Source organism: Quercus robur, chromosome 2, assembly GCF_932294415.1.
Source record: "Quercus robur chromosome 2, dhQueRobu3.1, whole genome shotgun sequence".
In the NCBI taxonomy this organism is placed as follows: domain Eukaryota; kingdom Viridiplantae; phylum Streptophyta; class Magnoliopsida; order Fagales; family Fagaceae; genus Quercus; species Quercus robur.
The window spans coordinates 56,838,297-56,854,479 of record NC_065535.1 but is presented as its reverse complement, the minus strand read 5'-3'; the positions used below and the strand labels follow the sequence as shown (position 1 = coordinate 56,854,479).

Sequence of the window (16,183 nt, the reverse complement as noted above, 5' to 3'; positions counted from 1 at the left end):
GATGTATTTTTAGTCCAAAACAAAAAACAAAAAAAACAAAAGTCATATAGTCATTGAACATAATGTAAAAAATAAATAAATAAATAAGTAAATGTGAATGGCAATAAAGAAATAGGATAGACATTTTTTTTTTTTTTTTTTTAAAGTTATAATCAGCTTTAGAAGTTTAAAGTTATCTAAAGAAGAAGAAGTTAAATTCATCATAACTTTATCCAAAAAAAGTGATAAAGTCATAGAAGAGAAGTTGATAATAACAAAATTATATCTATAAATTTCTGCATGCCTAATATGTTGCTATTTATTTTAATTAAGATATTTTAATAAAAGATTAGATAAAGAATTTTGATTGAAATCAAATTAAGATAGAATTTGGATTGTAATCAAAGTAAGATTTTTATCAACTTAAAAATTATAAGAGAACAAAAATTATATCTATTTTTTCTTAAAATCTAAAAAAAATTCTATAATTTGGTAAAACCACTTAGTTTAACCACAGTTTCTAAATCCAACTTTTATTATATAGTATATGATAATTATGATTCTCAAGTATTTGGGATCAAAATTAGATTTTTTTTTTTTAATTTTAGGGACTAAAGTCAAAATTTCCCAAACTTAGCTGGTATAATTTGATTTCCAATTTACTCAATAAACTAATATCATATCATACTACAAATACATAAGGGTAAAAAATAGCATCTTCAGTTTCCCATGAAGATGGAATAATCAAATAGAAAATTACAAAATGCAGAAAATAAGATAAACCATGTAACATCAAAAATTGATATTTATTGTTTCTCAAAAAAATATTTTGATATTTATTATGTATGTTTCCCTCTTCTTTAATACAGAAGTCTGGTCCCTCATGGTCTCAGGTAATCTTCTTCAACGCTACAATAGCACTTTCCTTTTTATTCATCAGAAACCTTGAAAAAGGTATATGATAAAATCAAGTTATTGATACCATCCATTCTTGGATCTGTCTCAAACTCGGGATCAATATAAAAGAATACCTGCATTTTGATTAAAATTAATAACATAATTCAATAATTTGCTGATAAATTATTTAATAAATATAATTATAATTTAAAATAATAATAAATAAAAACACGGCTTACAGGCATATCAATCTGCTCCCCCGGAAGGAGACGCTGCTCCTCAAAGCAAAAGCATTGTATTTTATTGAAGTAAACTCCAGCCTGGAAGTGGAGGGAAAAAAAAATTCACTACCAGATCACTCTCTCCCAAAGAATTAAAATATATATATTAGAAAGGAAAATATTCAATAATCTCAGTAATCAAAACGCTCTAAAGTTAAATGCAATCATATCAATCAAAAAAGCAAAATACAAATTTCTGCTGCTAGGCCTTAAGGTATCATAATGGGCAAAATACTCGTTTATATTCCATGCAAATGTAGACCCATGATCTCATAGAGCCAGCATTCCCAAGATTATCCCCTAACCTAGTTATAACTTGCAAACTTTAGAAATGAAATGTGTAGACTACAAGAAGAGTTTCGATAATTTGGAGAATTATTTCGGACTTCATTGTAATAATTCCATATCAACCAACATCAATCAATCCAGAGTATGTGTACTATGTCTATAGCCACATTTACCTTTGACCAAGCTTTTGTCCAAAAAACTTTATGACTTATACTTTGATTTAGTGCCCTTTGCTGTCCATCATATTCAAATTAGTTGGCAATGGCACCAGTTTAAAAAAAGGGATGGATGCATCTGCAACAAAGTGATCCCTAAGTTCTAACCAAACACTATACTATACTGAAAACATAATTTAGATTATTGCGGTGTTTTGGATCTTACTCAAGCACAAGTTCTACAAGGATCTTATTCAAGCACAAGTTCTACAAACATGAGGCACTTACAGTGTTTTATCCAAGTTACTATCATCTCTCCATCATATCAGAGTGCATTAGACTGGCTATAGAGAGTTGATATTTTTCATTTAATTTCGCTTCTTCCGAGTTTAACATATGACACATTCCTCATTCCAAATGAAATCATATTTAGACAAAATATAATGACATCTGTCACAAATCTGTTCAAGTGATTCACTACCCCACCAAGCATCCTCTAGTTCCCTTGTAACTTTCATTATCACATTAGATAGACCATTCAAATCAGCCTCTTCTTGAGAAATAAAATAAATAAAGAAGATGAAGAAGAAGAAGCTCTCATGTCTGGTAGCTTACCATCATCCAGATATTTGCAGTCTTAATACTGAAATCCAATCAGATTGTACCATTCCACAAAAACTAACCACCTTAAACCTAGAGCTCTAACAAGAAATGACTTCAGTGAAATCAAAGTGCATTAATGATCTTATTCACAATATCTCTCTGTCATGTCAACTTATGAGTGCAAATTCCCATGTCAGCTAGACCATACTTCAATCACTCAACTCTATAGATTCATAACCAATTCAGTTCATCAACATCTTAAATGAAATAACATAATCTCAAAAGGCAATAGGTGATAGCTCATGTTGCAAATTTCAAAATGCTAACAGCTTATTTCTACACTTGAATACATTTTTTGACTTGTTTTCAAATAGCCTTAGTCTCAATATCTCAAAGTTGGCTATGTGAGCAAAATAAACAACACCAAGCATTGATACCAAGCAATGACATGACCAGAACACATATCAAAACAGCTGATATCTTCTTCAGAATCTAGAACTTCATGTTCCAACCATCCATAGAAAAATCTCTTTTCTTACACAAACTCGGGCAAAGATTAGTACTTTTTTTTTGGGGGTACTATTGAAGGCAAAACAGATCAGTTTAACTAGTACATGATCATAAGTTGTTCGGGTACATAGATATAACTATGGTTAGCTAGTTGGTAGGCCTCCTTGAGAACTAGAGGTGGTACCACAATAATCCTATTCTTAGATTATGATCTCCTAACAGGAAAATGTCTTCTAATACTTAATAATCTTGCCAAGGCCATTGTCTTCTTGAACTCATGATTTGTTAAAGCCCTGTTTGGCAAAGATGAGTACTCTTTTTTGGAGTGTATCCCCTCTGTTTGGCAAAAATGAGTACTCATCAAAGGAAAATGAAGATATATTTTTTAAAGAAAATGAGAGGGGGAGAGGAGAGGAGAGGTGGTACCACAATAATCCTATTCTTAGATTATGATCTCCTAACAGGAAAATGTCTTCTAATACTTAATAATCTTGCCAAGGCCATTGTCTTCTTGAACTCATGATTTGTTAAAGCCCTGTTTGGCAAAGATGAGTACTCTTTTTTGGAGTGTATCCCCTCTGTTTGGCAAAAATGAGTACTCATCAAAGGAAAATGAAGATATATTTTTTAAAGAAAATGAGAGGGGGAGAGGAGAGGTGAAAAAAGAACATAGAAATGTACAAATGTTATGAACAACCAAATAATAAATAATAAGCCAGTAAAATGTCATATTATGTAGGTAGATTGAATAGGCCCTACTCCCTAGGCTTAGCTCCAGTGGTAAGGAGTATGATACAGACATCAAATTGGACCTATTAATCTGATTGATTTTGTCGGACTAAATTGATCATGATTTTTTTTAAATAAATTTAATAGTTACAATATTGGAGAGGGCATTTGAACCCTAAACATCTTCATTGGAAACGCCAAGAGGTGTCAATCGAGCTACAAGGCTCTTGGCATCGAATTTTTTATTTTTTTGGTTAAAGGCTCTTTGCATTGTGATCATTGATTGATGCTATTAGAGAGATTCAATTCCTATTTGATTTTTATTTCCATATATGATTTAATCTTATTATGAGTTTATTTCTTTACATATTTGATGTTATATAAGAATCCTATTTAAAAGGGCCCAAAGTTCACAATTGTCGACAATTGATCATGGATTTATTGAAATTTGGGTTGATAGTTTTCTTCCAATGCTTTGTGCTAATTCCAAGCAAGCCAAAGTGCTGGTTCCTGGTTCCTATTTTTATACCACACTTGTGTTTCTAAGCAAACCTAGGTGGTGATTTCTGCAATCTATTTTTCTGTTTTCATTGTATGGTATTAACTCCGAGGTGCTAATTCTGAGTTTCTATCCCTTTTTTTGTTCTCTTTTTATTTCCCAAACACGTTCCCCTTGAGACCCCATTCACCTGCATCAGATTGTCCCATAAACCACAGCAATCTGTTTATCACCATCATTAATTGTCACTCAATGAGTATATGTTAATAGTGATCTTAGGACGGTGCTGGAACCACATGTCAGGTTTTACTGTGGGCAACATGGTGAATAGTTTGACGGTGTCTCATTTACTCTTTGCCGGTGATACACTCAATTTTTGTGGCGCTAATCCAGAACAAATTATATTTATTCACCTGGTTTTTATCTGGTTTGAAGTGGTGTCTGGCTTGAAGGTGAATCTTGGTAAATCTGAATTGGTTCCCGTGGGGGAGGTTTCTATTATAGAGGTATTGGTGGATATTTTGGGTTGTAAGAAGGGGTCTCTTCCAATGAAATATTTGGGGTTGGCACTGGGAGCTAAGTTCAAAGAGAAGACAATCTGGAATTCTATTTTTAAGAAAATGGAAAGGAGATTGGCGGGCTGGAAACAATTGTATTTGTCTAAGGGTGGCAGAATTACTTTAATTAAAAGTACTCTTTCTAATTTGCCAAATTATTATATGTCCCTTTTTGCTGTCCCTTGCAATGTAGCTAGGCACATTGAACAGATGCGGTGGAACTTTTTATGGAGTGGGATGGGAGACAAGTCTAAGCTTCACTTGGGTAGATACTTAGATGGGATAAGGTTTGTGCTTCTTTTCAATCAGGGAATTCAGCAATTAGAAATTTGAGACGTTTTAATGAAGCTTTACTTGGGAAATGGTTGTGGAGATTTGGTAATGAATGGGATGAGCTTTGGAGGAGAGTGGTAGAGGTGAAGTATGGACGTATTTGGGGGGGATGGCACACCAATATTGTTTCTGGTTCTTACAGAGTGAGTCTTGGAAAATCTTTAAGATAATGGTGGCCTGTATTCTCACAGTAAATTCTGTTTGAAATTGATGATGGGGTCCAAGGTGAAGTTTTGGGAGGATTCATGGTGTGGGGATAATATTTTGAAATCAGTTTCCAGAATTATTTTGGATCAGCCATGATAAAGAGGCAGTGGTAGTGGATCTCATGAAATTTTCCAATGGTGCTCTTCATTGGGATTTGCATTTCATAAGACCTGTTCAGGATTGGGAATTGGAGTTGTTGTCAAACTTTATGGAGATGTTTTACTCCATACCTCTGAATGGAGCTGGGTATGATAAGATATGCTGGAAACCTAATAGGAGAAAAGGCTTTCTGGTGGATGGGTATTATCATGTTCTGACCTTCCTAGTGATATCCCATGGAAGAGCATTTGGAAGGCAAAAATCCCGTTTAGGTTGCTTTCTTCTCTTGGACAGCAGCTTTGGGTAAAATTTTGTCCATTGTCAACCTGCGTAGGAGCATCATCTAGGTGCTAGATTGGTGTTATATGTGCAAAGGTGATGGGGAAACAGATGATCATTTATTAGTTCATTGTCCTATTGCTACGGAGTTGTGATCTATGGTGTTTGGCTTGTTTGGGGTGTAGTGGGTTATGCCAAAGACAGTCATCGAGTTATTTGCTTCTTGGCAAGGGCAGTTTGGTCGTCAGAGAAACGGAATTATTTGAAAATCTTTTCCTCACTGTTTGAAGTGGTTTATTTGGAGGGACCAGAATGCCCTAAGTTTTGAGGATTTGGAATGACATTTGGCAGACATTAAGCTATTTTTCTTTAGAACCTTGTTGGATTGGATGTCTGTTGTTGGTTGTTCCTCACTGTTTGATTTTTGATTTGATTGATCATTGTAACCTGAGTGCATGATTGTATTGTGACTATTGTCCCCATTTGTGTATATCCTGTATAGTTGGGTGACTATTTTCTGGTTTTAATAAAATTTTCATTACTTATGTAAAAAATAAAATACAAAAACAAAAAAACTTAATAATGATCTTCATGAAGACACCATGACCCACTTCATCTTGCAGTTTTACTTGTGCCATGACAGTTCACAAACATCCTTATGAGCTCATTTCCTTTTAACTGTGCACTAGGCATGCTCTTTCAGACAACCCCATTAGTTAACAAACCCTAGCACTTGGTACCATACATAGTATCGGTATAGATGACTGCAGATTACAAAATTTTAGATGTTCAAACCTTCCTATAGGATCTTTTTGAAACCAAAACATGAATGATATTCCATAGAATTTTAATAACAGAATTCAGTTAAATCCATTTCTAAATTGAATTCTATTATTTGGTATATAACCAAGAAACAAAACTAATCGAACTTATTGTCTTATTTCAGAAAATTTTCCTAAAACAATCATTATGATTGTTAGAAGATTTTGTGAAACAAGCACCAAATTACTATATCGTTCTCCACATTTAACAGTCCTGATATCAACAGAGGATATAGGGGCAATTCTTAAGGGCATATGATTCAGTACCAATAGTAAACTTTTCTATCCTTCCATTTTTCTCCTTCATTCTGAACAGACCCTATGGGAGGACAGCTTGTTTTAACTTTTAATCAAGAGTATGTTATCTTCCTTACCCACATATTTTACATCACTCTTCACAATGCCCATTCATAGTACCCATAGATTGCAGGTGATAGAGTTGCTGTTTTCATGGAGAGGCACAATGGACACCATTGAAATCAGGTTATTTGGCTAGCGACTCCTCATATTATCATGTGAACCATTTGGGGGTGACATGTAGTTCCATAGTTTATTTTTTGGACCAAATGAATGTCTGATTGTAATTCTTTAAAGAAGCTTGCCTCTTCTTTTAATTAAACATCTTATTTGCATAGAAATTTTTTTTTCTTTTTAAGTTACAAATTTGTGGGAAGGAGCTGGGATGTTCCTAAATTTCATTTGGTGGACTGGGGGCCGGTGTGTTCCCCTTTGAAAGGGGGTGATTCAGGGATTCAAAAGTTGTTCATTTTAAATAAAGCTCTTCTTGGCTATATAGATTTGAGGTAGAGAGGGATCACTTGTGGAGAAATTTTGTTTGTGTTCAACATGGGAGGATTGGAGGTGTTGGTCAACGAAGGAGGTCCGAGGTTCTCATGGGATGAGCCTATGGAAAAGTACTAGAGAAGGATTTTCTCTAAACATATTAAGTTTGTTGTTGGGAACGGAACACGTCCAGTTTTGCCATATCAAATATTGTGGAGACTCACCTTAAAGACTTTCTCTGTTTGCTTTGGCTTCAAATAAGAATGCATCAATTGCCTCCAATTTAGCAGTAATGGTTGACAGTTTAACAAGGAATTGAAATTCTCAATTCATGAGACAGGTCCAGGATTGGGAGCACTATAGTTCACGGAAAATCATTTTGAACTATTGTAGTCTAATTTCCCCTTCTACTCAAGGTGAGGATCAGATATCTTGGTATTTGACAAAAAGTGGAAAATTTTGAAGTTCAATCGCATTATGAAGTCTTAAGGGGTTCAAGAGGTATTCCTTTTCCTTGGTAAAGCATTTGAGGAGCTAGGGTGCTTCATAAGGTTGTTTTTTTCACATGGACAGCAACGATCCTAACTAATAATGATATGCAAAAAAGACACATTGTGATTATGGCTGCCGTGGCATGCATAAGAATAGTGATGAGATAGTGGAATATCTTTTATTTACTTTATTTGGAGTTCTTGAACCATGCCAAAGACAGTGATCCACAAGTTTACTTGTTGGCAAGGCCATAATAACTGGGTACAAAAGTTTGGAAGGTTGCTCCTTTATGCATTTTATGAAGTATATGCCAGAAAGGAATAGTAGGGCTTCTAATAGTGTTGAACGTCCCTTCATATTATCAAACAATCCTTGTAATATCCTTGCATGATTGGATGAATGCCTTGGCAACGTCAGTGTAATTGTTTAGAATTAGTTGGTTGGACACCTTGTGTATTCCAACTGGTCCTTTATTTACAGAAATTATTTATTCATAAAAAAATAATATATAATTCTTTTGTTAAGAAATAAATATAATTCTTTTGTAAACAATGAATTTCATAGTAGAAATATGATCTTTTTTTTGTGGGGGGAGGGGGTTATTTGTGAATTTATGGTAATGAAGTAGAATTTCTACGCATAATAAACTTGAACTTGATATAGGGTGTGCTTTTATAAGCTGTTGGAAAACAGTGTTTTAAGTTTAAAATGAGCGTATGTAAAAAAGTTTTGAGAAGTTGTGGTTGCAAAATAGAGTTTGGAGTTTTAAAAACCCTTTTTTAAGCTCTCAAAATGCCAAACCAAATGGACCCATACTACATAAGAAAATTAATTGCACCCACTGATTGAAACACTTGTCTCAGCTCCTGTTTGGGTAACAAACATACCCCATTTACCTAAATTTTCAAAACCTTCAGCATAAACTAGTTTCTTTTTAACACTTACTAATCACAGCTAACCTAACAATCCTTTAAACATCAAACAAAAGAATACAACATGTAATAATACAAAGAGAAGTCAACATTTTATAAGAGAACACACCCCCCACCCCCCCCCCCCCCCCCCCCCCAAAAAAAAAAAAAAAAACCTATGAAATCCAACAGATATTAATAGAGCAGAACAGAACACTACTCAGCTTAGACTTGAAAAAAAATAAAAAATCTGCATGCTTGATATTATTAAATAATAAACAGTATTTTTCAGTACCTTCATGGGGGTGACATTATAAGTAGACACACCAGTTATTGGAGTTTTACTTTGGTTTTCAGCGGTGTAAAATGCAAGGGCACTTTCTCCAGGTTTGACTCTTACCTGCAGCAAAGATACGGAGATCACGACAGCTTAGTTTATGAAGAGCATGTTATACATTCTAGATTAGACATGTGCTTCACACAAGAAGCCTTTTTATGCAACTTTGTTCTTTACATTAATATTTTTAAAATAATCAAATAATTAGTTGTTTACATACATATTACTCCTTTTTTTTTTAATCTTGAACCAATGTTACTGCTTCGCAAATTCTTCCATTCCAGATCTATTTTATAAGGCCCATATGTGAAGTACAATTAAATTAAAAGTCATGTGGTTTTTTTTTTTTTTTTTTTGGATAAATAATAGAATTGTATTAAAAGAGAAAAACCAGGTACACCGGGGGTGTACATGAAAAACAGTACATCAAACACTTAAATTACAAAGATCAAGCATTTCTAAAAAATTAGAACAAGGAAAAAGATTAAAGGACAAACTCCAATCCAGCAAGGTATGAAAAAGGAGAGATTTAAGATCCAAAATAGATCATTCCTTCCCTTCAAAACATCTTGAGTTCCGTTCTTGCCAAATACACCAGAGTACACAATGAGGGATAGCCCTCCATAAATCAATGCTCCAATGCCCACCAAATGAACCTTGCCAACTCGAAAATAAATCAGTAACGCTCTGCGGCATAAGCCAAAGGAGACCAAAAAGGGTCCACACCATAGACCATAACTCAAGCAATAGGACAATGAAGAAGAAGATGATTCACCGATTCCCCACTTTTTTTACACAGATAGCACCAATCAATAACTGCAACACCCTTATACCATAAGTTCTCAAGAGTCAAAATCTTACATAAAGCGGCAGTCCAAGAGAAGAAAGCAACTCTAGGAGGGATCTTTGGATGCCACACAAATTTCCAAGGGAAAGAAGTTACAGGAGTAGAGGAAAGGGAGAGATAGAACTCACTCACTTTAAAATACTTATTCCCTGCTGGTTTCCAACATAGTTTGTCATGACGTTCACCATTAAAAGGCATAGAATTGATATGATCTAGAAAGGTGTAGAAGTGTTACGTTTCCCAATCTTGGGGAGCCCTAAAAAATTGAAGATCCCAGTGAAGCCTCTGATTAGGAAAGTGCATGACATCCTCAATAGAAGACTCCTTATTACAACTAATGTTATAGAGTTCCGGAAATGCCTCCCGAAGAGTACAACCCCCACACCACACATGATGCCAAAATTTAATTCTTTTACCAACACCAACCTCGAACTGAATGGATTTTGAAAAGGTTGGCCAGCCTTGTCTTATGGTTCTCGAAAGACTAACACCATAAGGAATAGAGACTCCTTTTGTACACCAACCACCCCAATCATTCCCAAATTTAGTCTCAATGACCCGCCTCTAGAGGTGAGTTGTCTCTCTTCCATATCTCCGCAACCATTTCCCCAACAAAGCTTGATTAAAGATTCTCAAATTTCTAATGCCCAAACTGCCGGATTGCAAGGGAGTACAAACCTGGGCCCACTTAACAAGATGGAATTTATGGGACTCATCTATCCCACCCCATGAAAAATTCCTCTGAAGTCTCGCAATACAATTAGTAGTATCCACATGTGGTTCTAAAAGTCTAGTTATATGTGTCCTAAGATTAAAAAATTTTAATTGGGTTTTTATTTAACAACTTTTGGCAATTTTGTATTTAGGGGTAAAACTGTAATTTCTGCAACCCTAGCAAATACAGTTAGCTAAATATTTCCAATATTCTCCTAGTGGGTCCCTCGATCAATTCCCCCTCAAGCAATTGTGTATATATAATAGATTGGCTAGGTGGAAGAAGCTGTATTTGTCAAAAAGTGGAAGACTGACGTTACTTAAAAGTACGTTATCTAGTCTTCCAACTTACTATTTATCTCTTTTACCATCCCTATGCATGTGGCTAATAAAATTGAGAAGTTACAAAGGGATTTCTTGTGGGGAGATTCCAAGACACATTTGGTGGGGTGGGATAAGGTGTGTGCGCCTATGGCGAATGGTGGTTTGGGAGTAAGGAAATTAACTACTTTTAATATAGCCTTGCTAGGAAAATGGTTATGGCAGTTCGGGGTTGAGGAGACACGGCTTTGGAGAAGGGTTGTAGCTTTGAAGTTTGGGAAAGAGTGGGGGAATGGTCTTCCAAGCTGGGTAAGGGTGTTCGTAGGTGTGGTTTGTGGAGAAGTATCCAGAAAGGTTGGGAGGTTTTTAGCAAAAATATTTGGTTTGACGTAGGGGTGGGGGATAGAGTGAAGTTTTGGACAGATCGGTGGTGTGGGGATTTACCACTCCAACTGACCTTCCCAATTGTGTATGGGATTGCTACTACTAGAGAGGCATCTATGGCCTCATCTCTTAGATGGTTGGGGATAAAGGAACGGAGAAGTTGGAATGTTCATTTAATTTGGGAACCAAATGATTGGGAGATGGGTGTTGTGGATGAATTCCTTCGTACATTGGGATCTAATTTACCTCCAATTGAGAAATGGAGACCGTATGAGATGGAAGTTGACAAAGAATGGGGATTTTGACATCCGCTTGTCTTATAATAAGTTACGAGGTCCCTTGCCCATTATCTTTCCTTGGAAAGGTATTTGGAAGGTTAAGGCTCCTCGGCATGTTTCTTTCTTTGTTTGGACCGCAGCTTGGAATAAGATTCTTACAGGTGGCAATTTTCAGGGTAGAGGCCTTGATTTTGTTGACTAGTGCATTATGTGTCGTTTTAATGGGGAGACAGTGAATCATTTGCTACTCCATTGTGAAAAAGCTTATCGGTTGTGGAGTTTGGTTTCTAATTCTTTTGGGATTTCTTGGTCTTGCCAAGATTGATTGTAGATACTCTTTTCGGTTGGTGGAATTGGTTTGGAAAGCACTCTTCTAGCATTTGGAATTTAGTTTTGTTGTGCCTAATGTGGTGTATTTGGAGGGAGCGAAAATGGCGGACTTTTGAGGACATGGACAAATCCGATGACCAGTTGCTTGCTTCTTTTGGTGTTTCTCTTTTTGAATGGTCTAGGGCTTAAGGACTCACCTCTAGTGATTCTCTCCCTTTGTTCCTTAGTTCTCTCCTTTGTAATTAGCTTTTTTTGTCTGTTTGTTTCTTTTTCTATAATCTTTGGTCTGCCTTATGCTTTTTTTTTGCATGAGGTAGCTTTTTGAATATACACCTTTCTTACTTATAAAAAAAAAATAATAGGGCAGCATATTAATCTTGATAGAACATCACCCATTTCACTTATATTAGTAGAATTTTGTAACAATTTAAGATATTCAATTGGCTAAAGGCTCTTAGTTAATAGATAACAAAGTGCAAAATATTAACCAAATGCTTTTTTCCTTTAAAAAAAATTGCTGTATTTTTATTTATATACGCATTCCTATCCACTATTCTAGTCAAAGTAAAAAGATAAATCATTTTGGTTCCTTTAATTCAACCCACCGATCTCTAAGTCATAACACCAACGTATGCAAAAATCAGTGAGGGCCCATCAATTTTGATGAGACACCACCCTAAACATAGTTCATATGTATACATACATACTATTTATGTATGTGTGTACAAATTCCTTCCATCCCTAACTAGTAGTCCATATTTCCTTTTGTGACTACCTCAAAATATTTTTATCCATTACCAAAAAGGTATGAACAATTTTTCAAACTCCCTCAATCATCTATGTCAGTTGCACTTACTACTTATTAATAGAAATATGCTTGCTTCTTCAAGCTTCAATCAAAAGTAAAGAATAATACTGGAAATTTCAAATATTGAGGTATGTGGAAAGTCTTTATTACTAGCTTTCTTAAAATGTGTGCATTTTTTAAATGGGCTAATATTTTTGTATAGAGGGAAGTGTGTGTGAGTGTGCATAAGTGTGCATGTGCATATTTTTGTATGTATGTATGTGTATAGTGAAAGGAAGAACCTCTCTTTGTGTGGGAACAAACTTCCATTGCATTCCATCAGCCACATCAGCATTGAACTGCACCACAATCTCCCTGCATGGAAAACAACTCATAAGGCAAGAGCATTTATAGAAGAAAAAAAGGAACTTCATTATAAATTTATAATCAAAATCCATTTGATGACACTTCCAAAAAAGAAAGGAATTTTCCAACTTCGATCTAGACGGTTGAAGCGTAGAACATAAACAGGTTATTCATAATCCCAAGTCTAGTCATCACAACGACAATCAATGGCTTTGATGGGTGTTTCAACTTGAGGGATTGTATGGTTAGAAGATGGGCCTAAATATTGGCTTGTATTATTTGAGGGAAGAGACACTTTATGGAGAGTCGAATTGTGATGAGGTATGATAGTTTATTGACTTCAAACAAGTCTCACATATGATGAAGAAGAAGAAATTCCAGCTTTGTCGCTTAGTAATGAGACAAGACATGCAAGGGCGGGGGCAAATTTGGAAAATTTTCAATGTTTATCTCCAGGTTGATCATTTAAATTAATAAACACAAAGTTATGTTCCCCTCTCCACTTCCCTCATTTTTAACATCATTATTGTCTTGCAAAATAGTTACTCAGTATAAAGCATCCAAACAAAAGGAACAAATATGTGATTTCAAAACAGTACATTGAAAAGTAGGGGGTCTTACAAAATACAATAATTTAAGAAATTAAAATAATAAAAAGACAACTTTTTTTTTTCAAGTCATGAAAATAATAAGAAAAGACTCGTACATGGCCAATGAGCTCTATTTCAAATGGCATCTCCTCTCCTTGTAATAACAAGGTGAGGGTGTGATTGTGAGTTCAAGTCCCATTAAGTGTGTGTGAGTGTATTACCAATAATAAAAATTAAAAAATAAAATAAAGAAGAGAAAGAACTAGTAGTCTAGTATTGACAACCACAATAAGCTCCTAATCAATTGTGAATACAGAAAGCTATGATCACTCACATTGGAAACATAAAAAAAAGAATGAACTTCATCTATGAAGTATAAATCACATCTTTTTTTTTAAGTAACGAAACTTATATTGAAAGCACAAAAAAACCCAAGTACACTGTACACTGGGGAAGTTGAAATCACACCTTGAGGTAACAGTTCCATCTTTAGCATGCCGAGCTATCTTTTCTTCAACACTCTACAGATAGCAATATCTTCTTGTCACAGAGAAACAGAAGAGAGGAAATATGAAGGGAGAAAAAGATGACAAAAAAATCGAGGCCAATGAAATTTAAAGAGGGAGAGAGAGAGAGAGAAGAAATAAATTCAATCATACCTCACGACGCTGAGTAGTGCCTCCATACCCGGTAGCTTGGCAGAACCTTCTATACAGAGGAACAGCTGCATAAGTACTTCCCACCATTACAAAGACCAAACCCGTGAGGTATAAAAGCATCTTCCATGATTTTTGTTCTCTGGAAGCTTGAGAAGCATAGTGGCGCTGGATACCAAGCAAAGAACAAGACCTCCCAATATACTGAGAAGCAATAGGTGAAAACCGGCTACACTTGTAAAATGACCTTGTACTATATTCACTTCTTAACTTCAAACCCCATATATCATAATTGAAACCTCTCTGATATCCAGCATTAGCTCCAATGAAATTATAACTTGACCTCCCTAACACATCAGGTATGTGCCTGAATCAAGAACAAATTAATCTACATGTAACAAATTCCCATAGACAACATTTGATTTAGCAGATAAAGAAAAATAAAAACATCACTATAATCTGTTTGTTTCGGAAAGAAAAAGGTACCCTGAATTTTTTTTTTAAATCAATTATTAAAGAGCAAAATATTTCAATTTAACTAAGAACAATAATAACCTAGCCTTAGTCTCATAATTTTCAGGGTTGGCTATGGATTCTCAGCAGATAGTCAAGGTCGGCAACATGTATCCTAGTCCTAGCTCACTTTACACTGCATCTCTGATGCAGCATGTCACTAGTAGAGGACGCCCCAACATATAATAGAGTGACTAAATTTTTTGATGGTCGTCAACATATCACAACCCTCCTCAATTTAACTCTGAACTTGGAGAAGAAAAATATATATATAATGTGTCCTAAAATAGCCTCCGGAAGAGGTGTAATTTTCACAGTGAATTTAGCGTATTCTAAGAAAATGTACAACTCAACTAAAGTCTTAAGCCAATGTAATCTTCCAACGTTTTCCAATAAAACAAACAGAACCCAATAAAAGATTTTCAGTTCAAATATTAGTTTTAGAACAACAAAAAGAACTACCTGGATTCAGGATAAGAGTGTTGTAAATTGTTAAGGTAAGGCAAGAGACAGGTTCTTCTACAAAGTCTTGAAAATGACATGTTCACAGGACATCCACTAGCATCTGAAAAAAGGAAAGGTAAAAACCCAAACATGAATGAGAAATCAAAAACTATTATTTCTCGTGCACACAATAGCTTTGTTGCTCTGAAGAAAAATCAAAACCCCATATGTATTCCTTTCTTCTCTTTTGTATTTTCCTAGAGAAATATGATAGAATCATTTCCTTTGTAACCAAACGAGTCGTTAAGAACCAAGAGCAACCCAAGAGTAAATGCTATGCCCACTTGTAAAACACCCATGAATTGAATGACATTCACATCTATACAAACAGAATGAATTCAAATCCCAATCCACAGAGTTCACAAAGTTCCAGAAAAATACAATACTACTAAACCAACAGAGAGTAGGAAGATGAAAGTTACGGAGACTCAAAGCCTCCATTTTTCATTTGATAGGCAAAGAACTAGAACCGAGAAAAAAACCGATTCAAGTGGAAAAAAGACAGCATTTTTGGAAAGCTTTGGAGAATTAGGAAGATGGAATTACCTTTGGAGATTTGCTGGGAAGGAGTGACGGAGAGGTGGTTCTAGCGGCGGGAATCGGAGCCAGTGCGGTCAGCTATGGATGATCGGCAAGGGTTGCACAGAGAGAGAGAGAGCCCCAAGCGTGAACAAGGAGAAGCCAAAATGAAAGAGTGAAAGAGAGAGCAACCGAGGGACATGCACTTCACCACTTGAAATGGTTATTTAAAAACATTTGTAAAAATACGTGTAAGTATAGGCAAAAAAAAGTACGTAAAAATACGTATAATGTTGTTTAAAAATTAAAAATTATTGTTTGAAATTGTTGAGTTGGTAAAAAAGTATGTAAAACTACGTATAATATTGTTTAAAAACTAAAAATTATTGTTTGAAATTGTTGAGTTACAAATTTTTGGGTCTTAATTTTATTAGTCCACTCACAAAAATACGCACATAAGCCCATAAATTATTTTGAGCTCACATAAATATTCTCCATATATATTACCCAAATATTCTCCATGTTATTATGCCTTCACAAATATTCCATACACAAGCCCATAAATTGTCTTGGGCCCTCTCACAAATACTACCCATTATATCCCACATATTATC

At 35.1% G+C, this 16,183-nt stretch overlaps 1 protein-coding gene across 1 annotated transcript; it reads right to left on the bottom strand.

The window, feature by feature from the left end:
- Nucleotides 1-602: 602 nt before the first annotated feature.
- On the bottom strand, nt 603-15,781 carry LOC126714128 (cytochrome c oxidase assembly protein COX11, mitochondrial). Its single transcript, XM_050414132.1, has 8 exons — nt 15,597-15,781; nt 15,009-15,111; nt 14,037-14,400; nt 13,846-13,898; nt 12,724-12,796; nt 8,719-8,823; nt 1,116-1,196; nt 603-1,010 (listed from the first exon to the last, which is right to left on the bottom strand). Exons 2-8 carry the CDS (start codon nt 15,086-15,088, stop codon nt 909-911), a joined length of 858 nt encoding a protein of 285 aa, XP_050270089.1. The 5' UTR covers nt 15,089-15,111; nt 15,597-15,781; the 3' UTR covers nt 603-908.
- Between the last annotated feature and the right edge of the window lie 402 nt (nt 15,782-16,183).